General features: G+C 33.2%; 1 protein-coding gene across 1 annotated transcript in view; it reads right to left on the bottom strand.

Moving 5' to 3' along the window:
- Window positions 1–27,068, bottom strand: part of myom3 (myomesin 3) — a 67,364-nt gene that overhangs the window by 21,437 nt on the left and 18,859 nt on the right. The window contains exons 5-19 of the mRNA XM_059508558.1: window positions 24,903–25,056; window positions 23,664–23,821; window positions 23,494–23,583; window positions 21,463–21,551; window positions 21,330–21,374; window positions 16,914–17,054; window positions 16,525–16,686; window positions 11,690–11,831; window positions 10,670–10,869; window positions 10,525–10,578; window positions 7,023–7,150; window positions 4,228–4,411; window positions 3,696–3,870; window positions 1,131–1,252; window positions 7–194 (exon numbers count right to left, since the gene is read on the bottom strand). Coding sequence (XP_059364541.1) covers window positions 7–194; window positions 1,131–1,252; window positions 3,696–3,870; window positions 4,228–4,411; window positions 7,023–7,150; window positions 10,525–10,578; window positions 10,670–10,869; window positions 11,690–11,831; window positions 16,525–16,686; window positions 16,914–17,054; window positions 21,330–21,374; window positions 21,463–21,551; window positions 23,494–23,583; window positions 23,664–23,821; window positions 24,903–25,056 — 2,032 coding nt within the window. The remainder of the gene's footprint in view (window positions 1–6; window positions 195–1,130; window positions 1,253–3,695; window positions 3,871–4,227; window positions 4,412–7,022; window positions 7,151–10,524; window positions 10,579–10,669; window positions 10,870–11,689; window positions 11,832–16,524; window positions 16,687–16,913; window positions 17,055–21,329; window positions 21,375–21,462; window positions 21,552–23,493; window positions 23,584–23,663; window positions 23,822–24,902; window positions 25,057–27,068) is intronic.

Raw genomic sequence — 27,068 nt, 5'->3', positions numbered from 1 at the left:
GCTCACCTCGCACACTCTCTCTTTAGTGGGCTTGATGCTGATCTCTGTCCAGGAGCTCTGGGATTTCTCCCTCTGGTCCAGATAGTAGCCACGCACAAGGTCTCCTCCGTGATTGGCTGGGGCTCTCCAGCCAATCAGCATCTCTGCTCCGGTGCAGTGCAGTAGAGCGATGGCTGATGGACGGGACGGAACACCTGCAGTATGGGGCAGAGGAAGGTCAAAGGTCACATCATGTTTTCTATTAATTGTTTATTAATCAAATAAGTGATTATGAAAAATAATAATAATAATTGATAGGATGACCATGTGTTTCATGAGTGTCCTGGTAATACATTAAATTTACATGTCTAAAAATTCATGAATTATTTATATACTATCACAGTTTTGCTATTTTTAATTAGCACTAATTTGCATGTTATCAGTTTTCATTTTAATTTGATATGTTATGTGCTTTTGTCATTTTAATTAGTGTGTGTGTTAGTGTTTTTTACTATTTAAGTTTTTTTTTTATTTTAGTTTCTGTTTTTATTTGTTTCCAGTTAGTAACAAACTTATTTCAGTTAGCTGTCAAAGCAACATTTCTAATTTGTATTTTTTATCAAATATTTATATTTTATTTTATTTAATCTTTATTTCAATAAAAATGTTTTAGTTCAAGATAATAACCCAGGAAAATTAGGTACATTTGACAAAACATTTTGTTACTCTAAAACTGCTAGAAAATCAAAGACAAAATTCTGAACAAGTTATGTTCCAAATTTGAGGTTGATATCTCAAAAAATTAGCTTTCAGTGAGATTTTGTTTGGGGCGCAGTACCAAGCTTTTCCACTAGATGACCATCAAACCCTTTAGTAACCATTTAAATAGCGCCTTCAATTCCATAAATGGTTTGCGTGTCCTGAAACATGTTTTTCCATACTTTTCTCAATATTTATGAATTCATCACAATGGGTATTTTAGGCGGTTGCTAACTGGCCCAAGTCAAAAGTTCACCAGCTGTGTCTGTTCATGCAGGAAACTTATTCAATGAATGAAACAATTCACACTGAGACTATAAATGATTCTCTTGACACTTTAGACAAAACGCTGTCATATTTAAAAGTCCTGCAGGGTCTGGTCTGGTTCTTACGTATTGCTGATTTCACTCGAACGGCAGGAGACTCCTCTGAGTAGATACTGTTTCCCGCGAATCCCACGGATTTCACCCGGAATACATACTCTTTATTGGTCTTCAGGCCATCAACTGTAAACCTGAGCAAAGAAGGAAACCAGTTTTAGTAGGTTTAGTAGATTACATAACCTAAAGGGTTAGTTCACCCAAAAATCAAAATTATGTCATTAATGACTCACCCTCATGTCGTTACAAACCCTTAAGACCTCCGTTCATCTTCGGAACACAGTTTAAAATATTTTAGATTTAGTTCGAGAGATTTCTGTCCCTCCATTGTGCATGCAATTTATTGATTTGTTCCCTCAATTTGCTAAATTGTGCACGCGATCTATTAATCTGTTCCCTCAATTTGCTAAATTGTGCGCACGATTTATTAATTTGTTCCCTCAATTTGCTAAATTGTGCGCACAATTTATTAATCCGTTCCCCTCAATTTGCTAAATTGTGCGCACGATTTATTAATCCGTTCCCCTCAATTTGCTAAATTGTGCACGCGATTTATTAAACTGTTCCCTCAATTTGCTAAATTGTGCGCGCGATTTATTCATTCGTTCCCTCAATTTGCTAAATTGGGCATGCGATTTATTAATCTGTTCCCTCAATTTGCTAAATTGTGCACATGATTTATTAATTCGTTCCCTCAATTTGCTAAATTGTGCGCATGATTTAGTAATCCGTTCCCCTCAATTTGCTAAATTGTGCGCACAATTTTTTAATTTGTTCCCTCAAATTGCTAAATTGTGCACGCGATTTATTAATTTGTTCCCTTAATTTGCTAAATTGTGCCCGCAATTTATTAATTCGTTCCCTCAATTTGCTAAATTGTGCGTGCGATTTATTAATTCGTTCCCTCAATTTGCTAAATTGTGCCCGCAATTTATTAATTCGTTCCCTCTATTTGCTAAATTGTGTGTGCAATTTATTAATCCATTCCCTCAATTTGCTAAATTGTGCGCGCGATTTATTAATCCATTCCCTCAATTTGCTAAATTGCGTGTGCGATTTATTAATCCTTTCCCTCAATTTGCTAAATTGTGCGCACGATTTATTAATTCGTTCCCTAAATTTGCTAAATTGTGTGCGCGACTTATTAATCCATTGCCTCAATTTGCTAAATTGTGCGCGCGATTTATTAATTCGTTCCCTAAATTTGCTAAATTGTACACGCGATTTATTAATTCGTTCCCTCAATTTGCTAAATTGTGCATGCAATTTATTAATTCGTTCCCTCAATTTGCTAAATTGTGCGCCCGATTTATTAATTCATTCCCTCAATTTGCTAAATTGTGCGCGCGATTTATTAATTCATTCCCTCAATTTGCTAAATTGTGCGCACGATTTACTAATCCTTTCCCTCAATTTGCTAAATTGTGCACACGACTTATAAATCCGTTCCCTTAATTTGCTAAATTGTGCCCGCAATTTATTAATTAGTTTCTTCAATTTGCTAAATTGTTCGTGCGATTTATTAATTCGTTCCCTCAATTTGCTAAATTGTGCCCACAATTTAGTAATTCGTTCCCTCAATTTGCTAAATTGTGTGCGCAATTTATTAATCCGTTCCCTCAATTTTTAATAAATTGTGTGTGCGATTTATTAATCCTTTCCCTCAATTTGCTAAATTGTGCGCGCGATTTATTAATTCGTTCCCTAAATTTGCTAAATTGTGTGCGCGATTTATTAATCCATTCCCTCAATTTGCTAAATTGTGTGTGCGATTTATTAGTCCTTTCCCTCAATTTGCTAAATTGTGCACGCGATTTATTAATTTGTTCCCTAAATTTGCTAAATTGTGTGTGCAATTTATTAATTCGTTCCCTCAATTTGCTAAATAAAATGTCATGAGCGTGGATTGACAACAGACCCGGAGAGAAGACAATGCTGAATAAAGTCGTAATTTTTTATTATTTTCGGACCAAAAAGTATTTTCAATGTTTCAACAAATTCTAACTGACCCTCTGATGTCACATGGACTACTTTGAAGATGTTTTTATTACCTTTCTGGACATGGACAGTATACCGTACACACATTTTCAATGGAGGGACAGAAAGCTCTCGGACTAAATCTAAAATATCTTAAACTGTGTTCCGAAGATGAATGGAGGTCTTACGGGTTTGGCTGAACTAACCCTTTAAAGGGATACTTCAAACTAAATATAAATTGTGCTGTTAATTTACTCACCCTCAGGTCATTTACAACATTAATACCTGGTGATAAATAACGTTCAGTTTCTTGCACAGAATGATCAATTCACTTCATAAGATCTCACTATATCGTCAGGGATATTAATTTTGTTTTGTTGCCTGAAATGCTTATTTTGACTTTCAAAGTGATGGTAGCCATTGCATTTTATGAATCTCCTAAGCACCACGGTTTCAGCTAAAAATCTTCTTTACTGTTCTATTGAAGAAGAAAGTAACCTACATCTTGTATCGGCCGATGGTGAGTAAATAAAGAGTGAAATTTCAGTTTTGTGTGAACTATCCCTTTAATTGCTTCTCAAGCTGGATACAAGGAGAGACCTGGTTTTGGTAATGGGTTTATTGTTGATGGTCTTCCACTGTCCACTTCCAACCTCACTGCAATACAGATAGTATCCCACAATGCCCTCTGTTATTTTGGGCACCTTCCACTGCAACAGGACTGAACTGTTGGTGTCTCGGATGGAAAGGACGCCGTGTGGTGGGTCAGGAACTCCTAAAAGATAGAAAACCATCGCTCAAACGTACTGGTTTAAGTCTACAGTTCATAAAATTCTGTCATAATTTACTCACCCTCCACTTGTTTCCAAACTTTATGATTTTTTTTTCTTCTTCTGAACACAAAAGAAGTTATTTTGAAGAAAGTTTGTGACTAAAGAGTTTACGGCAGCCATTGGCTTCTTTTTTCCATACTATGGGAGTCAATGGCTACCATCAACTCACAAAGATTATTCACAATATATATATATTTTTTGTGTGTTCAAAATTCATACAGGTTTGGAACAACTTGAGAGTGGGTAAATAATGACTCATTTTTATTTTATGTGCACTGTTCCTTTAAGAAGATGGTCACCTAGCGGCTGTCCAATTGAGATGGGTTCGCTGGGAAGAGACGGGTCGCTAATGCCATACTTGTTCACAGAGCGAACACGGTAAGTGTATGACTTTCCCTTCTGCTGATCGAACGCCACAAATCTTGTAGACAGGACTGTCATATCCATACTGGCCAGATGCCAGCTCTCCTTCCCTGTTAGGGACTGAAATAAGACACAATCTTAACAGGCATCTTTACATTAATGTAGTGTTATTTATTATTTATCCAAAGCGACTTAAAGAACATTCAAGCTAAACATTTTGCCAGTATGTGTGTTTATTGAATCAGAACTATTTTTGTCAAATTTCTGGTCCGTTTATTTAATTTTTAAACTTTGAATTACACTTGTTTAGAATAAAATAAATAAATAAATAAATACAGAATTAAAAATAAACAGACCAGAAATTTCTCAAAAAATATACATATTTTTCCACCATTTGTGTTCCTTAAGAATTTCTGTCTAAGTTTTGGTCCGTATATTATAAATTTTTGTATATGTAATTTATGCAAGTTTAATTTAGTTTTGAAAAATAAAAATAAAATCACATTGCATCATCTTCACATAAATGGACAATCACATATAAAAATATCAAAACATTTTTATTTGGGGGTTAGTATGCGTGTTGCCTTGAATTTCTGTCTAATTTTATTCTGTATATATATATTTTTTGTGTGTATATAAATATATAAATAAGTTTTTGCCATTATATGTGTTCCCCAGGAATTTATCATTTTTATTTTTAACTATAAATTTCACTTAGATAAAGTAGCCAGTCTCCATGAAGATAAAGTATTGCAATATCCTCTATAATAAAACGTGCCCGGTGGTAAATGGGAATTTAAATCTTTTTTCATAAATGTGTATTTTTGCCCCCACAATTTCAGATGATCCCGATGAACTAGACGGTTTTATTATGGTTTTTCTTATAAAGAGTCCAATAAAGAGCATGTCCTGTGGCAGTGTGTGCTTTCTCCTGTTCATTACAGAGTCTGCTGGAGCTCTTTGTGTCTGATACTGGAAGATTCGACCTCCTCTGCTCTGAGAACCAATCCCTCTAAGCACTTTTACGCTGTGAGTACCTTTAATAATTGCCCTCGAAAACCAGAAGGATCTTGACCTTTTGCAGTGCTGGAAGCAATGGACATCAGAAACTGAGAAGCTAAACTTTAAAAATGTTTTTTTGTGTATTTTATATGCTCTGTAGCATTAAGTTTTTACCAAGATAATTTAATGTCTGCTAGGGTTACTGGATTCGCCAAGAATGCAGACGTACATACAGATAGAGATGCAATGCAACTATAATAGAATGCATTTTAATAAACAGTTGCAGTTGAATGCTTGACAGCTCAACTTCAATGCTTAAAAGTGACAATGACGTAATGTAGTTGTTTGTTCTTGTAATAGGAACAGAAAGAGCAATGCTGCTTGCAACAGCAATGCCATGGTTCGATTCCCAGGGAAAAAAAATATAAAAAAATATATACAACTAACTGAAATAAATAAGATTAAGATGAAGTACTTTAAAATGACTAATTCTGAAAAAAAGTAAAGCAAAAAAAAAAAAACATTACAAAATTACTAAAACAAACTAAAATGAAAAAGAAATCTGAAACTATAAAAAGACCCTAATTCAAAAATAAAATAAATAAATATTAGATGGAAAATGTAAAAAACAAACAAACAAAAAAATAACTATGGATTGTCTTGGCAATTAACTTTAATAAATAAGATTAAGTTGAAGTACTTTAAAATGACTAATACTGAAATAGATAAAAGCTAAACAGAATAAAAAAAAACAATAAAAATTACAAATAACAAAATTAGTAAAACAAACTAAAAATTACAAATAAAACTAAAAAACAAAGATAAAACTTCTTTCAAAATACTAATACTATAAAAATGTTTGAAATATTAAAACATTAAATAAATACATAATACATTTTATTTATAAATACATTAAATGTTCTTTATAGTGAATAAATAATAAAAGATTACACTGAACCCATCAAACCCAACATTTACAGTTTTACATTGATTCATTAAGATGCTTTATCTAAAGAAACGTACAAATGTGTAATTAAACATGCTAACAAGCCAGCTCTGTCCAATGAACTCTGCTTTGGGTTGCTAGTTTTTTATTTTTTTTATTTTTTAACATAGCACCTAAATATTTTGTACATGGATTGCAAACATGCAGAAATTTTGTAATTTTAAATAAAATAAAAAAACGATTTTGTTTGCTGAAAGTCATGCACATGCACGTGCTTTGAATACATGTATAATTATATATATATGTATATATAAGTGCACTGTGCTCACATTTATTTTTGCATTAAATTACAAATTTACTAGAACATATGCAAAAATAAAAATGTTAATGCATTAAATAACAAATTGTATATTCTGCCATTTATATCTACTGTTGCCTTCCAGAATTTTTCTCCCTGTCTTTCTGCATGTCTCATCCATGCAATAATGGAGAGCAAGATTTGGGAGTTTTGAGAAGTTGAATGAGCATTAAAGCTGTAGTGAGCCCCTTTATTAAAATACCTGGAGGTGAGGAATAATACAAAAATTGTCATTCACTCAGTATTACTTGATCTAATTCACAAATATCTCAATTACAGTTTAGTATAAATGAATTGTTCTCAGTTGTGTTTTAGGCACTAAAACAGTCCTGTACATTATAGTCAAACACATTTTTATTTTGAAATAATGAAGACCCCACAGGGCTGAACTGCAAGTAGTGCATGGGATGAATGTCAACTCTCACCCGCTCCACGGAGTAAGTGAGAGGCTCTCTGCCCCGTGGATCCGGTTCAGTCCAGCTCAGCACGGCGTAGGTGTCGCTAAGCTCACAAACTTGCACATCGGTGGGGGGGAACGGGACTCGGATTTGGCCTTTGGACGGCAAAGAGGAGAGATTGAGAACAGTGCAGAACACTGGCAACATACAGCATGCAGAAAGAAGCAGGAGAGCGAGGGACTCATGGAGAACGGGTAAAAGCATGGTCACACCAGACCAGGTTATGATTGTTAACTAAAACCATAAAAACATTTATTTATTTGAGATAAAATAAACATTTTTTGAATTAAAAAAAAAAAAAAAAAAAAAAAAATATATATATATATATATATATATATATATATATATAAAATGCAATTTAAGATAGTAAAAAAATAAAACAAAAAATATATAAATATTATATTTCGAAGTATAAAAAAGACAACGTTCCACATTTTCATTTGAGGTACTAAAATAACTAAAATTAAAAAAAGCTGATAAAAATTATACATATTTAATCAAACCAAATAAAAGTAACTTTTTAACTTAAAATTAAAATGAAAGAGAAAATATAAAAATATAATATCATTCAAAACCTATAATAGCACTTAATGATACTAAAATAATATTGCACTAGATGTCAATACTCGATTATTAGTTTTAGGGCTGTAACTGTAGAAGGCAATGCAAAGATACATATTTTCAATAAATGTGGGTTAAAATAACAAAACACGCTGCAATTTGTCAAAGAAACAAGTTTGACATTAAAATTTCACTTATAATTTTTCTCTCAGCATTTGTAATGAAATACAAATAGCAATATTAAAATGATAATATTAATTCAGTAAATCATAGGTAAATATTCACAGAAAAAAAAACAAAGATTACGATTCTATAACGATTTTATAATTAGTTTCTTCCTAATGCAAAAAATATATACCCTAAATATCAATGCTTGCTAAAATGACACTACACTAGATATCAACCCTCACAGATCCACTGTAGGAAAAACTGTACAAGGCAATACAAAGATACCTCATTTTTACTAAACATGCGTTGCAAAAACACTGAACAAATTACAAATTTGTCATAGCATAGAAATTCAGTATTTGACCTGTAATAGTTTTTCTCAGCATGTTTAGTGAAATATCAACCGCACTATTGCAAAGATTATAAACTTGACAATGTTGCACAAATGCAATAGTGAGTTTAATGGTTTTTTAATGAAACAATCAGAGATGAATATTCCCCCAAAACAAAATATGCATAATAAACATCACGATTCTTATTTTTACAATGAGTGGCTTCTCAATGCATTTGCATGAAGGATGAATAAAATATATATCATCGATATAAATGCTTAGAGGGTTAAGCATTTAGATGCATTTTATGCATGTCTTAGTCGCCAAACTGTACTGAAATCAATTGTGAGTCAGTTAGGATGCTTCTTCTTCTATCTAGATCACAGACAGCAAGGCAGCTCACTAGGGTTTATAACAGAGCTGATTTATCTAGTGATGAGGATGTATGCAGTATATGGATTACAGTTAAACTACTGGTTCGTATTGTGAAATCTTGCTGCTCCTCTAAATGTTTCTATGCATGAATGCAAAAAATTCAGTACTTGATAAAACCACTCAACAGGTCTATACAGGCTCTTTACGCTCCTCATAACGGCCCGTGAGTCCATGGTAATTAGCAGCACAGTGTACGTCATTTAAATCTTTAAGCTTCAGCGACATATCATCATCTTTTTAATGCTGAGGGCCAATAAAACTGCCTCAGACTTCATTGCTATTGCTGTACCGGGAGCGCAGACCACCTGCGAATGCTTTATATGAGATCTGCCCTATGAAACAGAGCAAATTCATCATCATAACTGTCCGAGTCGTACAGTTTTTAGGGTGGTTAATTCACGAAAAAGAAAGACATATCAGAAGAGACGGCAGGAGCAACAAATCAGTTTTTTAAGGCTGAATTTAATGAATTCTGTCAAGAATATGTGCAGGTCATATTTCCCCTCCAAATCAAAGAACAGAAATATCAATTTAATTTTATGCATTAAGAAAATGAAGCATCGGGAAATTATTTTTATGGCAGTTGAGCTCATTTGTCCTTAAATTCTCATTTATGTATCCTGCAAGGTTTTTATTGCTAACAAAAAAAAGAGAAAAAAATTCTTAAACTTAAAATAAAAAATAAACGCATTTTATTATATAACGTATAATATTTCACATTTCGTTTTACATTAAGTTATTAAAATAACTAAAACAGAAAAAAACATAGGATACTATAAAGACATGAAAAAACAGAAATGACAAAAATAATGGAATTACTAACATTAAAATTAAAATTAAAAATATAAACATAAATGTACTACTAACATAAATACTAATAAAAACTATAATATTGAAAGATGAAGAACACATACCCTAACATTATAATATTTCATTTATTTATTTACAAAGTTTCATTATTCTTAATGGCGAATCTTACTAGTAGATTCTCCTTACTGTAATATATTTATGTTTGTTATTTAAATCAAAATTAGTGGCAGTTCAACAAACACTGACATTTTATATACATTTTATTAACAAATTAAATAGTAAAAATTTACTATTTATTTATTTACTATAAAAAATATTTTTTCCACTACTTTAATGATAATGTATAAAGTAAGTTTCCTTAATTGTTTTGAACATAATTGTTACAATACATAAAATCTGCTAAATTGCTCTAGGCTTCATTCTTTATGAAAAATATTGTTTCTGTTTTTAAAAAATATATAAAAATAAAAAAAATAAATAAAACAAAATAAAACAAAGTAAAGTAAAAAAATAAAAAAAATAAAAAAAAATAAAATAAAATAAAAGTCCACTTACATTATTCTGCGTGCTTAAGGCGTGTGTGTGTTTTTTTTTTCTTCTACGGGTTACTTTAAGTTTTTTTCCCATTGGTTTAATTTTATTCTCAGTGTAACATAATGTTATGCATATTTTTACATTTTTATTTAAAAAAGTAACCAGACTTTATGCAAAAGAAAAGCAATAACATTTTTCAGGAAGATTGTTTTCAGTTATTTTTGTTTCAAAATATGGCATGCATTCGGTTCAAACTATGGTATAAAGCTATTCAAAACATCATGCAATGTAAATTATTATAATCGTAATTATCATTTTTTCCTTTCATTTTAATTCATGCAATGTGTTCTGCAAGTTTATTTTTGGTAACTAAAACTAAAACCATAAAAGCATTTTCATTACTAGACTAAAATACCATTTCTTTTGTCTTTGGATTTAAGCATGAAATGTTCTTGACCATTGTGGTGACTTTCAACCCTACAGTGTGATCGGATGCAATGAAACACCACATGATAAAGACTCATCACATGATCTCCTCCATGCACAGTAAATCTGAGCTTGTGTGTGAGTGTAGAAGCATGCATTTCTTCTTATCTCCCCACTCGACTGCATCAGTGTGATCTACACACCCTCCAGCTGGTCCTTAGTGATCACAATCTCTCTCCCGCGATCCACCTTCACCACTGACAGAGAGAGAGAGAGAGATGAGAAGAAAGCAGGAGATCAGAGCATTACATAAGAGACTTTCTTTATAATGCGTGTGGATGCTCTTACCCGTAGTCCTGCTGGGCTCCAGGGGGTCAGAAGTCAGGATGGGGTCAGTGGATTTAGACGGACGGCCCACGCCGGCCTGGTTGACTGCACACACACGGAACTGGTACATTGTGTTTTCCTTCAATCCCATGATGGGATAATGACACTCCCTCTGGATGACATCATTACAGCGTTCCCACTTCCCAACACCGATGTCACACCTGCACGAGAGAGAAGAGACTGTGACATGAGAGCATTTTGAACATAATAAAGCATCAGAGTAGTGATATGCATTTATTGCAGCTTTATTAGTAGTGGAGGTTGCCATTTAAATCAAGGAGAATATCATTTCTATGCAACAGCATAGAAATGCATTAAAGACGTCTCATTACATTGCAACCTTTAGAAATGCAACCATTCTGAACACTCATGAAATAGTATGGCAATGCATTAAAACTAACCCCTAGCAAACATTTAGAACATCTATCATCTAAAACACCAGAGTTTGTTTATGTAAAGTTTGAGAAATATTGTCTATTTTGTCTTTTGTGTATTTTTATATGACATATTTTTAATTTGTGTCTCTTTATTTTTATCATCCGTCTTAGCTATTGTTTTTGTCGTGGCAATAAATGTCATTCTGATTCTAAAAGGAAAGTACATTAAAGTACAAAAAGGAAAAACCGATATATTTAGAAATTCAGTCAACTTTTCACTCAAACTATTATGCTTAAAATTTTGTTTCATAATGGGAAAATAATTGCATTTTAAAAATGCCAAACAGAAGCATTTTCAGTGGTGGTCTCAGACTTTTGGACTCCTCAAGTATGCATAATAAAATGCAATTATCTTCAAAAACTGAACGCAATCCAACAAGACAAAAACTGGCAGAACATTGCAGAGTGAAGCAGCATGTTGCTACGAGGCAGGAAGCTGTCTTTCACTTGTCTTTCATTTCAAGTTTTATCCCTAAACAGCTAGAAGCTGCTCGGATCTCTCTTAAGATGAGAGCTCATGAGAGCATCGTGGATCATGCTTCACCTCTCTATGAAGTAACCCTGAACAGCAGCAGCTCCGTCTGCACTGGGAGGAATCCACGAGAGGAAGACGTAATCCCGGCTCACATCAGAACACTTCACCTGCAGAGGAGAACCTGGAGCCCCGACCACAACCGCAGGTCCATCTAGAGAGAGAGAGACACACAGAGAGAGAGAGACAGAGAGAGACACACAGAGAGAGAGAGACAGAGAGAGAGAGACAGAGAGACAGAGAGACAGAACCACTAGAACCAGACCTCAACCAGCCCCAAACTAAAACACAGAGAAAACTAGACGATCTGAAGAAAACTATCAAAAATGACCAATGATGTTGATGTTGTTATGATTATAACAACCTCAGAAATATCAGAGCACATTAAACACCTCAAATTAAAGAAGGCATGTGGACAGGACAACATCAGTAATGAGATGCTCAGACTCAGCAGTCCTTCCATAACTCAAGCTCTGGCTAAATTATTCAATCTGATCTTACGGTCTGGTGACTTCCCTGAGGCCTGGTCTGAAGGACTGATCACACCCATATATAAGAAAGGAGATAAACTGGATCCCAGTAATTACCGTGGCATCTGTGTGGGCAGTAATCTAGCTAAGCTCTTCTGTAATATAATAAACAGCCGCATAGTGACACTCCTCACAAGACACAACATCCTAAATAAATCACAATTTGGCTTTTTACCAAAACAACGTACATCTGACCACATCTATTCTCTCCACACTCTAATGAACAAAAATCTAAAGGACAAACAAAGAAAAATATTTACATGTTTCATTGATTTTAAAAAAGCTTTCGATTCTATTTGGCATGACGGTTTACTGTACAAATGATTACAAATTGGCATTGGTGGGAAAACATTCGATATTATAGAATCCATGTATAAAAACAGTAAATGTGCGGTCAAGATTGGGAATCTGAGAACAGAGTCGTGGAGTGAGGCAGGGGTGCAGTCTGAGCCCAACACTGTTTAACATCTACATCAACGAGCTGCTCCGACAGCATCCCAGGCCTCGCTCTACACGACTCTGAAGTCAAGAGCCTGCTGTATGCAGACGACCTGCTTCTGCCGAGGGTCTCCAGCACAGCCTGGCCCTGCTGGAACAGTACTGTGAGGAGTGGACAAAACCAGGGTCATGGTGTTCCAGAAGAAGGCCAGGTCTCAGGGAAGCAGATACCAGTTCAGTTACGGAGGAGAAGTCCTGGAGCACAGCAGCAGCTGCACTTACCTGGGCATCCAGATCTCAGCATCAGGGGGCTTCAGTCTGGCCGTCAAGGCCCTCAATGAGAAGGCACGGAGGGCATTTTATGCCATTAAAGCACGGTTTGGCCAATTAATATTACCAATTAGAACATGGATTAAATTATGTCACGCAATCATCAAACCAATCCTACTATATGGGAGTGAGATTTGGGGACCAATATTAAAATTTGAAAACTGGGACAAAAGTTTAATAGAAAGAACACAATTGGAATTTGCCAAAAACATCCTAAGGGTAAACAGAAGCTAATAATGCCTGCAGGGCTGAGCTGGGCTTATACCCCTTACACACAGAAATACAAAAAACAGCTGTTCAGTTCTATCATCACCTGACTCAATCTGACACACTCAATCTGTTCAATATAAAGCCCCCCCCCCCCCCCCCCCACACACAATGTCTCATCCTCTAAACACACTCGATGAAGGAACTGATGAAGGAAACCCAAACTGAGTCTGACTCCAATCACAACCCCAACATTCAGAAACTAATTGACAAAAATCTGAAGTATAATTATGATGAAAAATAAAAAAATTGATTTGAGCTCCAAACCAAACTCCAGTGTTATTCGGCCCTAAACAGAACCACAAAACTGGCAAATTACTTATCACTCAAGCCATTAAAAGAAAGACAAATCCTTTCAAAATATCGACTCAGTGATCATGATTTGGAAATAGAGATTGGTAGACATAAAAGATCCTGGCTACCGAGAGAAGAGAGACAGCAAACACTGTGAGCTGAATCAAACAGAGGATGAGAAACACTTTCTTCTTGTCTGTCCCAAATACAGCACTACAAGAGAAACATTCTTCTCACAGTTTGAAGCTTTGAATCCTTCATTCTTGTCTCTAAATGACTCAGAGAAACTACTCTATATACTTGGAGAGAATGAGACGGCAGTCACACTAGCTGCTAAATATTTATACACCATACACACCATACGAAAGGGATCATTTATTATATTCAACTGTTTTATTTGATATTCTTAATTGTATATAATTACTATTATTAATATTAGAAATATTATCTGCTGTTGCTAATTTTATTGTATTGTATTTTATTGTAATCATATTTTATATTTTATTCTGTATCTAAATGCTTTGGCAATACTGTAACTCAAATGTCATGCCAATAAAGCAACTTGAACTTGAACTTGAACTTGAACTTGAGAGGGAGAGAGAGAGAGAGAGAGAGAGAGAGAGAGACAGAGAGAGAGAGAGAGAGTCTGAGCTTGAATTTTCCCGATGTTTTTCCTGAAAAAAGTAGTTTCAGAAGAGATCTCAACAATTTTTCAAATAGTGCTCAGATTTGACAAGAAAAAAAGAATAAGATTTCAGTATGAACACATCAAACTCTTCAGTACTCTTTCAGTATTTATTGATATTTTAAATTAGTTTCGTATTTTTCATTTTAGCTAGCTATTTTTCATTTTAATTAGAGGTATTTGTTTTATGCTTTTGTTTTTGTTTTGTTTTATATGTCCGTTCAGCTTTAATTTATTTTTATTGCAGTTTTAGACTAGATTTCAGTTAATTTAGTTTTCTTATAATTATTTTTGTTTAAAATTTTAATCTAAAATAGATTAGATTTAGTTTTAGTTAATAACATTATTTAATTAATTAATTAATTAACAATTATTATTTAGTCTATTTTTATTTTTATTTATTTAATGAGAAATCCATTTGTTTTAATTTAAGCTTTTTTTATTTAAAATGTTTCATTTATTATTTGTATTTTTAATTTCAGATTTCTTTTAAATAAAGAAAATTCTTCGTAATAGTTTTAGTTTGTTAACAATAACAAAACAGTCATTCATGTCTATTTTTATTTAATAATAATAAATAATGTCATTAAAAAATTTTAAGCGTTTATGGCATTTTTATATTTTATTTTAGCTCAGCTTTTTTTGATGTGAAATTTTTTTTTTTTTTTAGTAGTTTTACTTTTAGTTAACGGTAATCATTCATGTCTATTTATATCTGTTACCATTTATGTCTATTTTGTAGAAAATGAATTACTGGAAACCCCATTAAGTTTCCTTGACATATAACTGAGCATCCACTGAAAGATGAAATTTCCCTCCGCAGCACAGTTAAGCTTACTTCAGAAACTTTCTTAGAAGAGGACGGCTGCAGGGCTTCTAACACTCTTATTTGTTTAATCCACACCAACAAGGATGAAACAGACTCATAAGAGCAACCTCCGGCTCCTTCCTGTTACCTGGCAGATTTGTAATGCAAATTTTTCCTCTGAGATTAAGCGAGGATGTCACGCGCAGCAGAGTGAAGCTCACTTTCTAATTACTACACTGCAGGCTTACAGAGCGGCCTACTTCCTTTAATGAGACAGGAAATTCAATTCCTGTCCTCGCCTTGCTTTTAAGGACTTACGCTGACAGGGAAACTCTGCACTGAAAGAACATCACAGATTCATGAGAATTATGTCTCTGAGGAGTTTTACATTTCTTAATCAGGAGAGACAGGCGGCAATTGTAACACACTAAACCTCTTCAATCGCCAATAATCTGGAGTGGTGACATCCAACAACTGATCAGCCCAGCTCTTTCTCACTTTGCCTGAGAGAAAAAAGTCAATTGCAAGATATAAACTTGCAATTGCGAGAAAAAATGTCGGAGTTGCAATATATAAAATTGCAGTTGCGAGAAAAGAGGTCAGAGTTGCAAGATATAAACTTGCAATTGCGAGAAAAAAGTTAATTGCAAGTTATAAACTTGCAATTGCGAGAAAAGAGGTCAGAGTCGCAAGATATAAACTTGCAATTGCGAGAAAAAAGTTAATTGCAAGTTATAAACTTGCAATTGTGAGAAAAAAGTTAATTACAAGATATAAACTTGCAATTGTGAGAAAAGAGGTTGGATTCGCAAGATATAAAGTTGCAATTGCCAGAAAAGAGGTCAGAGTCACAAGATATAAACTTGTAATTGCGAGAAAATAGGTCAGAGTCGCAAGATATAAACTTGCAATTGCAAGAAAACAGGTCAGAGTCGCAAGATATAAACTTGCAATTGTGAGAAAAAAGTTAATTGCAAGATATAAACTTGCAATTGTGAGAAAATAGGTCAGGGTCGCAAGATATAAACTTGCAATTGTGAGAAAAAAGTTAATTGCAAGATATAAACTTGCAATTGCGATAAAAAAGTTCAGAGTCGTAAAATATAAACTTGCAGTTGCGAGAAAAGAGGTCAGAGTCACCATATATAAACTTGCAATTGTGAGAAAAAAGTCAGAATTGTGAAAATAATATCAGAATTGTACAGAAAAAAAGTTGCAATGGAAAAAAATTCTGAATTGCGAGATATAAACTTGCAATTGTGAGAATTAAGTAAGAAATCCAAAAATAAAATCAGAATGGCAAAGTATAAACTCGCAATAAAAAGAAATTAACATTGTGAAAAAACAGTCGGAATTGTGAGATAAAAGTAGCAATTACCATTTTCATTTATTTTATTTTTTTTCAATTGAGAAACAGACTTCCATAATTGTTTCTATTATAAATATTTAATCTTATTTTATTATTTAAAACACTAAGAGTATATGAGGATCTGACCTTTGACATAGACATAGGCGCTGTGCTCGACGGTCCCGTCCCAGGTGTGCAGACGGACACTGTAAAGCCCTTCATGTTCCTTGTGCACTCGCTTCAGGGTGAGACTGGCAGATCGCAGACCCGTCTGCAGCTCCACACGACTGGACTGACGCACCACCAGCCCTGAGCAGACAGATTTAAGCCAGGTTATTATGCTGTTGCTAGAGTGTTCTGGGTGGTTGTGGCTCTGTGGTTAACTTTGCATTGCTGCACTGTGAGTCTTAGAAGATAAAATTCTTGTGATGTTACTTTGGATAAATGCATCTACTAGTGTAAACCTATGTTTTTATTGGGATATCAGGTTCAAAATATCTTTCCACTAGATGAAATTCCATGTCAGGGCGTCTCACCGTCTCTGTACCAGGTCACTTCCTGTTGGAACGGTAGTAAAGCTTTGGTGAAACTGCACTGCAGAACCAAGTTATCACCTTCTTTCACAAATGTTGGAGGAAAGGTGGAGGCCAGCTGAGCGTCCGGCTCTGGAACTGAGACTAGAAGGAGAAAGAACAGGAAAAGTTAGCAAAATTATATTCTTCTGAATTCATACTCTCAATTCATTAAAGCAATGAGACCCACAATATTTAATACTTCTTTACACACATATATATGCTTATCTCTCAGATCTCTTATATACTTCACGGCATAGATTAAGTTTACCTATAAGAAACTCGAGCATACAGTTCTGTACCTGAAACAGAAAACTTTTAAATAACATTCCATCTGCACTTCGTAAATTGTGGACTTTAACACATACATGCAAATAAACGTTTCTCACGCATGGGAGGATTTCTTTGACGGGCAGGGTTGCCAGGTCTGCAAGACAAGCTAACCGAATTGAATCAGAATCATAAATGTCATGTTTATTGCCAAGTCAACTGTTCCTTAGATGTATTTCCTGAGGGAATCTGATGGAGATCTGAAGGTCAGCTGGTGTAACACCATCTGGGCCTGGTGCTTTCCCTCTCTTCTGTTTCTTGAAGACTTGACGCACATCATCTTCACTGATCTGAAGTGCAGGAGATGTTAATATATCACTGGAGAGAAGGTCAGAGCAGGTGTGGGGTGTGAGTCAGGGTTAAACTCATTCAAATCATAGCCCGGTTGTTGATTATTCACAGTGATGGAGGAAGGAGTCTTGTAATTGGTGATGTCTTTCAGTCCTTTCTAAACTGATGCAGGGTCATTGGCAGAAAACTGGTTTCTCAGATTTTCGGAGTAGTGCCTCTTAGCTACTCCTTTGTCAGTGTGTTTTTGGTCTGTTTAAAGAAGACTCTGTCCTCACTCCTCTAGGCATCTTCTTTGGCCTGACGGAGCTGTCTGAGTTTTGCAGTCCTGGTAGGAATGCACAAATATCCTCACAGAATCGGATGTATGATATTACAGAATCTGTGAACTCTTTCAGATCGGTTACTGTAGCTTCAGAAACACTCGAGTCAGTGCAGTTGAAGCAGGCTTGTTGTAAATCCCACTCTGCTTCATAAGTCTATCTTTTACAGTCCTCATCACAGGTTTAGCTGATTTCCGTTTCTGCATGTCGCTCTGTATAAGAGGAACCAAACAGTGATCAGAGAGCCCCACAGCTCACTCATACTTCATTAAATAAATAACCAGAGGTGGAAAGTAACGAATTACATTTACTCGCGTTACTGTAATTGAGTAGCTTTTTTGTGTACTAATACTTTTTAAAGTAATTTTTTAAATCTGTAATTTTACTTTTACCTAAGTATATTTTGTTTGAAGTATTGTACTTCGCTACATTTTAAAACACATAAAAAAAAAATATATATAAATAAAAAATCGCTCCCTGGAAACTACGGCAGTAAATAATGGGCAGGAGGGCAAACTGGCGCTAAAATCCCAAGAAAGATGCAGACGGACAAAACAGGCGTTAGTGGTGCAGACACCGCTAAAAACGAAACCCCGTCATATTCTGAAGTTGAACTCGAAGGAAATGAAGTGAACCCCTGGCCATATGTATGCTCTATTATGCAGTGTAAGCTGTACTTGCCTAGGAAGACCAAACTAGCAGCTTATAAAATCTCGACAAGACATCAACCCTTCGCAAGAATGTAGAGGTAAGCTAAATAATTGCATCGTTGCATTTGTGGTTAAAATGAAGCTTTGACATTTTAGCAAGAGGTTTTCCACAAATTAGCCAAAAAGACAGTGGTGAGGAGTGTGCTATTTTTGTTTTAATGATGTGCGCGCGCATTTATAGTGCGTTCTTTCACTGTGTGATTCAGTCTCCTAAAATGCATTTAGAATGATCACAAAATTGAAGATATAGGGGCAGAAAATTCACATATTTATATAATTTCATATATTAAATCAAAATCAGTAAACAGTTCAGTAAACAAGTTAATTAAGAGACTTGCGTTTTAGACACCATATTGCCTTTTTAGCTCTATTTCTACAACAGAAAATAATTCCAAACACAGCCACCAAAGCACAGTTTTGCGTCTCTGAGCAACGTGACAGTGTTTCGTTCCTGAATGAATCAACCGTTTAAATGATTCGGTTCAATCGCAATGACTCACTTATTAACAGTGACTTGCTGACACATACTGGCCATTTTAATTTCACATTTAAAGTATCTTTTGATTTTTTTAAATAATGAATTTCTTATCATTTTAAATGAGTATTCAACATTTTATGTCTTGTATATCAAAACATTATTCATGCATTTGTAACTGCAGGTTAAATGCATTCTTGTCCTGCACTAAACAGTGTAATACATCTAAATGCCACTTCCAATGAATCTTCTGCATTTCCTCTGCATTAAAAGATGAGTTTGTTGATACTGATTTGCCTGGTAACAGCCCAAATGTTTTATTATTCTAAATAACTGATTCCTTTAATTAAAAACAACTAGTTTGAGATTAATAGACCTATCCCAGGGCTGTCAGACTCAGTTCCTGGAGGGCCGTAGCCCTGCAGAGTTTAGTTCTAACCCTGCTCCAGCACACATATCCTGTAGTTTTCAAATAAACCTAAATGATTAGATTAGCTGGATCAGGTGTGTTTAATTAGGGTTAAATCTAAACTGTGCAGGACTGTGGCCCTCCAGGAACTGAGTTTGACACTCTTGGCCTGTCCCATTTTGACTCCCTCCCACTGTTAAAATGTAACTAAGTAATTTTTACTCTGAGTAAATTTTAAATGAGCTACTTTTTACTTTTACTTGAGTAGATTTTTAGACTGGTACTTTTACTTGTACTTAAGTAAAATTTCATTAATGTAATGGTACTTTTACTTGAGTAGAATATTTTTGTACTCTTTCCACCTCTATATAATACATTGAATTGCGGAAACACATTCTGATGTTATGAAGTCGAAGATGTGTGTTTATAGAGTCATTTACAGCAGCTTCAAATGCAGCTCAACCAATCAAAATAAAGGACCGGCGCCATACATTATAATATTTAATTTAGTATTTAATAGACATTACCAAGGTTATATAGTATGCATATTGTGTTTCCCCTTGAATTTCCAGTAAAAAATCACAATTCCATTTCTCTGATATAAGACTACTCTACTCATCAAGTTAAAACATTTTCAATTCAGTCACTTTTAATTACATTTGTTAAGTGACAGGTAGTAAGTAGCTTTTGTTTGTGATCTTCTTGCCTTCGTCAGGCTGTGAAAATGAACGTAAGAAAGGACTCAATTGATTCAATTCAAGTTTGTTTGTATAGTGTTTTTTTTTGCAAAGCAATTTTACAGAAAATTATGTTTCTACAATATTTAATAGTAGCTTTAAGCCATATGTTGTACAAGCGGAGAAAATAATTGGAGTGTAATGGCATTTTTTTTTCCAGTATCCTTCGAGTTCCCATTCCCAGCAAACAGCACCGAAATCCATCCCAAAGATGAGGACAAGAGTTAATGTAATGAGACAAATGCCAAGGCCCTGCGCTGGGGCCGTCACAAAGGGCCAATGCTGATGATGTTAGAGAAGATGTGCTATTTGTTTAGCTATCGTTCTCGGTGATGGAACAGGTAATTGAGGAGAGATGAAATTGGAAGTGATGGAAGTGATTCGACAACACAATTCCACATGCTTGCAAATATAAATGAATTGTGATGTTCTCTCATATCAGCAGAAGGGCTGTATCGGGAATTCAGATTTGTTTGAAAATGCTGTAGCTAAATTGCATGGAGTAATGAAGTCGTTTTTGCTTTTAATGTGTGCCGTCCTGGAATAATACATTACAAAGTGTGTTTGCATGCAAAACTCGCTGCAACAATGCTAGGCTGTTATTGGTGGTTTCATTGTCAATATAATAAATATTCAAGCATCTCTCCTACTGCATTATCCTTTACCATTGAAATGTATGTGGAAAAGAAATACAGTAAAAACAGTAATATTGTGAAATATTATTACAATTTAAAATAGCTGCTTTCTATGTAAATAGACTGTAAACTGTAATTTATTTCTGTGATGCTCCGCTGTATTTTCAGCATCATTCCTCCAGTCTTCAGTGTCACATGATCTTCAGAAATCATGAAAATATGCTGTTTTGCTGCTCAAAAAAACATTTCTGATTATCATCAATGTTGAAAACAGTTATATATTTGTAGAAACCATGATGCATTTTATTTTTCAGAATTCATAGGTGATCAGAAAGAACAGCATTTATATACCTATATATACATAACTTAAAGGTAAGGTGGTTGCATAGAGAATTCTTGGTGGTTGCATTACAAGATAAAATGCTCCAAAAATACTCTGTTTATTTTGCATTAAGAAGAGCAAAGATACTCACTGGGTGTCCACGAACGCTTCAGTTTCGCCTCGGCCCCTTCATGTGCTGCAAATGGAGGAATAAAGGAAGAACAATGTTCAAACTCAACTTAAATCATGGAATCAGCTAAATAATACGATAAACATCAACTCACAGTTGACTGTCAGCCTGGCACTGGATGTCACCTCTCCCAGAGAACTTTTCGCTATAACCTTGTATTCTCCAGCATCTTCAGCAGAACATCTTAAAGAAAAGAGAGAAAGAAAACGTAATTAGAGAGCAGACATCTTTTATTGTTGAGGAGTATCTGCAAGCAGTATTTTTCAATGAATTAATCAGCCATTTATTGAACATTTAATTAAATATGGAGCACAGAACCTCAAACATTCACCTTGTGTTTCAAGAAGGAAATGAAATGTGTTATTAAGGGCTCTGTTTTTTTGTAATTAAAATTCAAATTAAAAGCATTAAAAAAACATTTTTGTTACTTGAGATAAAATAATCTTTGTATATTTATTTATTTATTACATTAATATAAAGATATGCATCTTTGAACTGTTATTTCCTCGCTTGTTTTCTGTGAATTTTGTTTTACGTTTATTTATATATATTGTAATATAATTACTGTATATTTATATCTGAAATATGCTAATTTTAGATAATAGAATTACTATTTTCTCTCGTTTCATCTGACTTTTCATTTATTTTTTGCGATTTCAAAAGTTGAACCAAAATAAATTAATTAAATAAATATAAAATAAAACAAATTAATTAAATAATAAAGTGATGCTTGGTTTCTAACTTACAAATAATTATTATTTTATTTTAGATAATCAAGTAAATTAAACTAATTTCAAATCAGAAATGTTGCCTGAAGTAGCTGAAATATATAAATATATATATATATATATATATATATATATATATATATATATATATATATATATATATATATATATATATGTACAGTACAGACCAAAAGTTTGGAAACATTACTATTTTTAATGTTTTTGAAAGAAGTTTCTTCTGCTCATCAAGCCTGCATTTATTTGATCAAAAATACAGAAAAAACAGTAATATTGTGAAATATTATTACAACTTAAAATAATAGTTTTCTATTTGAATATACTTTAAAAAAATAATTTATTCCTGTGATGCAAAGCTGAATTTTCAGCATCATTCCTCCAGCTTCAGTGTCACATGTAACATCAGTCGATCACATGATCATTTAGAAATCATTCTAATATTCTGATTATTATGAGTGTTGGAAACAGTTCTGCTTTTTATTCATCAAAGTATCCTAAAAAAGTATCACATGTTCTGAAAAAATATTAAGCAGCAGAACTGTTTCCAACTTTGATAATGAATCATCATATTAGAATGATTTCTAAAGGATCATGTGATAATGATCCTAAAAATTCAGCTTTGCATCACAGAAATAAATGATAATTTAAAGTATAATAAATTTTAAAACAATTATTTTAAATTGTAATAATATATCACAATATTACATTTTTACTGTATTTTTGATCAAATAAATGCAGGCTTGATGAGCAGAAGAAACTTCTTTCAAAAACATTAAAAATAGTAATGTTTCCAAACTTTTGGTCTGTACTGTACATATATATATATATATATATATATATATATATATATATATATATATATATATATAATTTATTTATTTATATATATTGTCATATATTATATTTATATCTGAAATATGCTTATTTTAGATAATAGAATTACTATTTTCTCTCGTTTCATCTTACTTTTTATTTATTTTTTGCGATTTCAAAATTTTAACCAAATTAAATGAAGTAAATAAATATATATATATATTTTTTAAATTTAAATAATAAAGTGATGCTTGGTTTCTAACTTACAAATAATTATTAACTATAATATGGCATAAAATTCCTACATAAAATAATAAAAAAACTGAAATTAATATTTTATTACAGCAAGTTGCCATTTCTCATCTTTGTTCAGTTTAACTTAAAAGTAAACTAAAGCTGAATTAAAAATGAATGAAATCTATATAGACACATTTAAAAAAATATATATATATATATATTAAAATGAAAATGGAAAACATAAAAAGAAGATATTTAATTAAAAATATTAATAAAAGCTAGAATAGTATATTAATGATGCCCTATGACTTATTGGTTTTTAGCATCACCTCCTGATCTCTAAAACATCGAGGCCGCACTTCTTCTTCAGCTTGTAGTTCCACGGAAGGGAACCTCGGAGAGGAACATCATCCTTAAACCTGTGGACAAGATTCACAAGATTGTGTCTCTGAGATGGAGGCTCTTTGTTGTGGAGATACAGGCTTGTTGAGACTCTCACCATGTGATGCTGGGGACCGGGCAGCCCTGGATCAAACAGGAGAGATGGACGTCCATCCCGGCCCACACCGTGTGCGGCCGCAGCGGGACGGGGAAATCAGGAGCCTTCATGCTCAGATCCTCCATGAACTTCATGTGCAGTGAAGCTTTTCTCTCGGCCTGACGGATAACAAGCAGTTCTGTCGTCAGCTACTCATTTCAAAGCTTGCATAAAAAACAGACGTCTTTATAGTTTCCATTTTTAGCTTTAGTTATGTAATACATCAATGTAAACGAAATGAAAATGAGAATTTGAATTTTTAGTTTTTATTGTAATACATTTTTTTTTAATAAATATTATTCAAGTGTTTTTTTAATGAAATCCTATTTCAGTCTACCTCAAAATTTCACATTAAATTAAGTGTTACTTGCAGTTTCTTTGTAAATATACTACCAATTTCTGAGTTTTAGTCTGATTTCAATCTCTTCAAACAAATCTTGCACAAATGTTTATCATTGAAATGTAACATACAGGTCATATGGACTAATTTATATTGATTTTATGGTGTTTTCTGTTCTGTCCCTATTTATTTCTTTAGCATCCTTGAGATACTACCATGGTTTTTATTCATATTTTGAATTTTTATTTTATTTTATATTGTGCACTTTCATTTTAATTAGCTTGAATTGTAATTATTTGGATTAAATTTTTTTTGTCTTTTTAGTATATTTTTAAAGAGTGCTATTTTGTTTTTTAATAATTCTTATTTATTATTTCAGTACTTGTAGTTATTTTAGATCATCAAGTAAATTAAACTAATTTAAAATCAGAAATGTTGCCAAGCAAGCAGCCGAAAAAAATATATTTTTAATATATTTTATTATTTCCTTTCAAATAGTTTATTATATATATATATATAGTATACTGTATATATAATGGTTTGAGTTTACTATAATATACAAGTCTGTTTTTTTCACAAAAATCTGTCATAAAAGCATTATAAAATTATTTCATAACAGAATAAATGTATGATTATAAACTAATTTATAATGCTTTTGTGGATGCTTTTTTGTTCTGTCCCCATTTACTTTCACTTTATTGAAATAAAACTGACCAGGATAGTCAGGAAAAATATAGCTGTAGAGGACTGAAACAGCATGAGAGTGAGTAAATGAATCCAGAAAATTAATTTCGGAATAGATCCGGTCCTTTAAAACTAGAAAGTGAAAGAGCTGAGATTGCTGTATTTGAGTCACTCACCTCGCAGCGCAGAGCCAATCGATCCGCTCGCTCACGGACAACACGCTGGTTTCTGATCACACCCATCTCCAGTTTCTCAGCCTCGTTCCCGAACAGTGTCCACTGGTTCCTCTGGTGCAGCTCATCACTGGACAGAGTCTCTCTCAGGGCCTCCCTGGGGTCAAAGGTCAGAAGCGGTCTTGGTTGCAAGATGCAGTGTAATCACTTTTTGTTGTTGTTGTTAGTAATATATTTTTATTTAATATTTTTTAGGGTTCAACGGATTGTTAGAAGTTGGTTTATTTTGATTTGTTTTTATTTTATATTAATTTATTTTAATGTAACATTTTGTAGCAAGTGTATTTTTTGTTGTTGTTGTTGTTTTTCGTTTTAGTCCAAACTGGGACTTTGATCACACAGTTTTTTTTAGATAACTTTTTGGGATATTTTTTCTCAACTTGTACTTGTGATGTTCTAGGTCAGAAATGACCAGCCTGCAAAAAAATAGCTTATAAATTGCTTTTTTATGATAAAATATCACCAAATATTAGATTCAGTCTGTCCAATATTTGGTGATAATGTACTATAAAAAAAAGCTAATTTTTCCAGGCTGGTCATAAATACTTAAAAAGACAAAAACACATCAAAATTATAAAGATTTAAACTAATTAAACTGAAATTGGACAATATAAAAATATAAACAAATTCAAAATATGAATAAAAACTATAATAGTATCTCAAGGATGCTAAAGTAATAAATGGGGACGGAACAAAAAACATCATTAAATCGATAAAAATGTGTCCATATAATCTGTTATATTTTATATTTTAAAGATTTTTATGATTAAGTTTTGTGTGAAAAATAGACTGAAACTAGTCTAAAATTGAAAAAAAGGTGGTATATTTCACAAATAATTACAAAGAAACTCTGAATTTAATGTGAAATTTTAAAGTAGGCTGAAATAGTATTTTGTAAAAAATTATTGAATAATCTTTATATTTGAATATAACAAAATTAGATACTTGTAAGTGTTTTTTTTTTTTTCCAGAAACTCCACAAGTGTGACTTTGTGCCATTTTATACAAAATAAAAGTATATTGAATCATTAATTTTTATAACAAAATAAAGATGATTATTATTATTTTATTTATGTTTGTATATTTCTTTATAGATTAATCTTTGTTTTATCTTTTGTTATGATTTCAACAAAAACAAAAGTTAACCAGGAAAATTGTCTTGACATGCTTTTATTTTGTACAAAATGGCACAAACTTGCACTTTTCAACATTTAACGGCATTCCACAAAAATAAAACACAAAACCTGTGCCTACAGAAAGAAAACAAGCTGACAAAAAAATAAATAAAACACAACAGAATCCAATATTTAGTCATAATTAGAGATTTATACGCTGTTTTTTTTGTAGGCTGGTCACTTTTGAAAAGGTGTTATTTTTTTTCCATTCTATACAAAGTAAAAGCACTTCAAACCAAACCTCCTGGTTAAACATTAAAACACACTAATGTGATAACCAGTGCAATTATTTTCATACTTTAGTTCAAAATTATCCACAAATAACTCTAAAACTGAGGTGCATGCATCATAGGCTTTTCAAAGTTGAAACTTTTTACAAAAGGTTTCAAAGGATGATTTGAATGTGAACTTTCCCTGAAGTCAGAACTCATTCAGAGATGAACGCGGTGCCTATGACATTTAACCGGCGTCACGTCAGCAGAAACGCTGGCTGAGGATCTCTCTGTGAATCCCGATGGCAGACGAACAGAAATGCCAGATATCCTCAGGGTCGATATCAGATGATTTAAAACGTCTGAGTGCAATTAGAAGTTGCCCTTCTTCATTTTGACACTTTGTTCAGTTTTGTGGCATCAGACGGATGAGCGCAGAGATTCAGATGAAAGCCCTTATGCTGAGAGAGTCTAAAACACTAAGCCTGACCGACTCAGAGATGAGAAAACACCAGAATGGTCCAACTTATTTACACATGAATGTTGAAAAGGATTAATGCAGATTCAGACGGAGACTGAAAACAATGAATGCTCCCTCTCATTTCTGCTTTTTTCTCATTTCTACTCGGCCGATCATTAAACCTGAAAGTTTTAGGATTTTGTGCTTTAATATTTCAGTGCACTCTTTCTGTGATTAATCTAGTGTGTGTAAATGAGCCTCA

Source organism: Carassius carassius, chromosome 24 (assembly GCF_963082965.1).
Source record: "Carassius carassius chromosome 24, fCarCar2.1, whole genome shotgun sequence".
NCBI classification, from domain to species: Eukaryota; Metazoa; Chordata; class Actinopteri; order Cypriniformes; family Cyprinidae; genus Carassius; species Carassius carassius.
The sequence above is the reverse complement of the archived record's forward strand: the minus strand, read 5'-3'. Positions and strand labels throughout refer to the sequence as shown.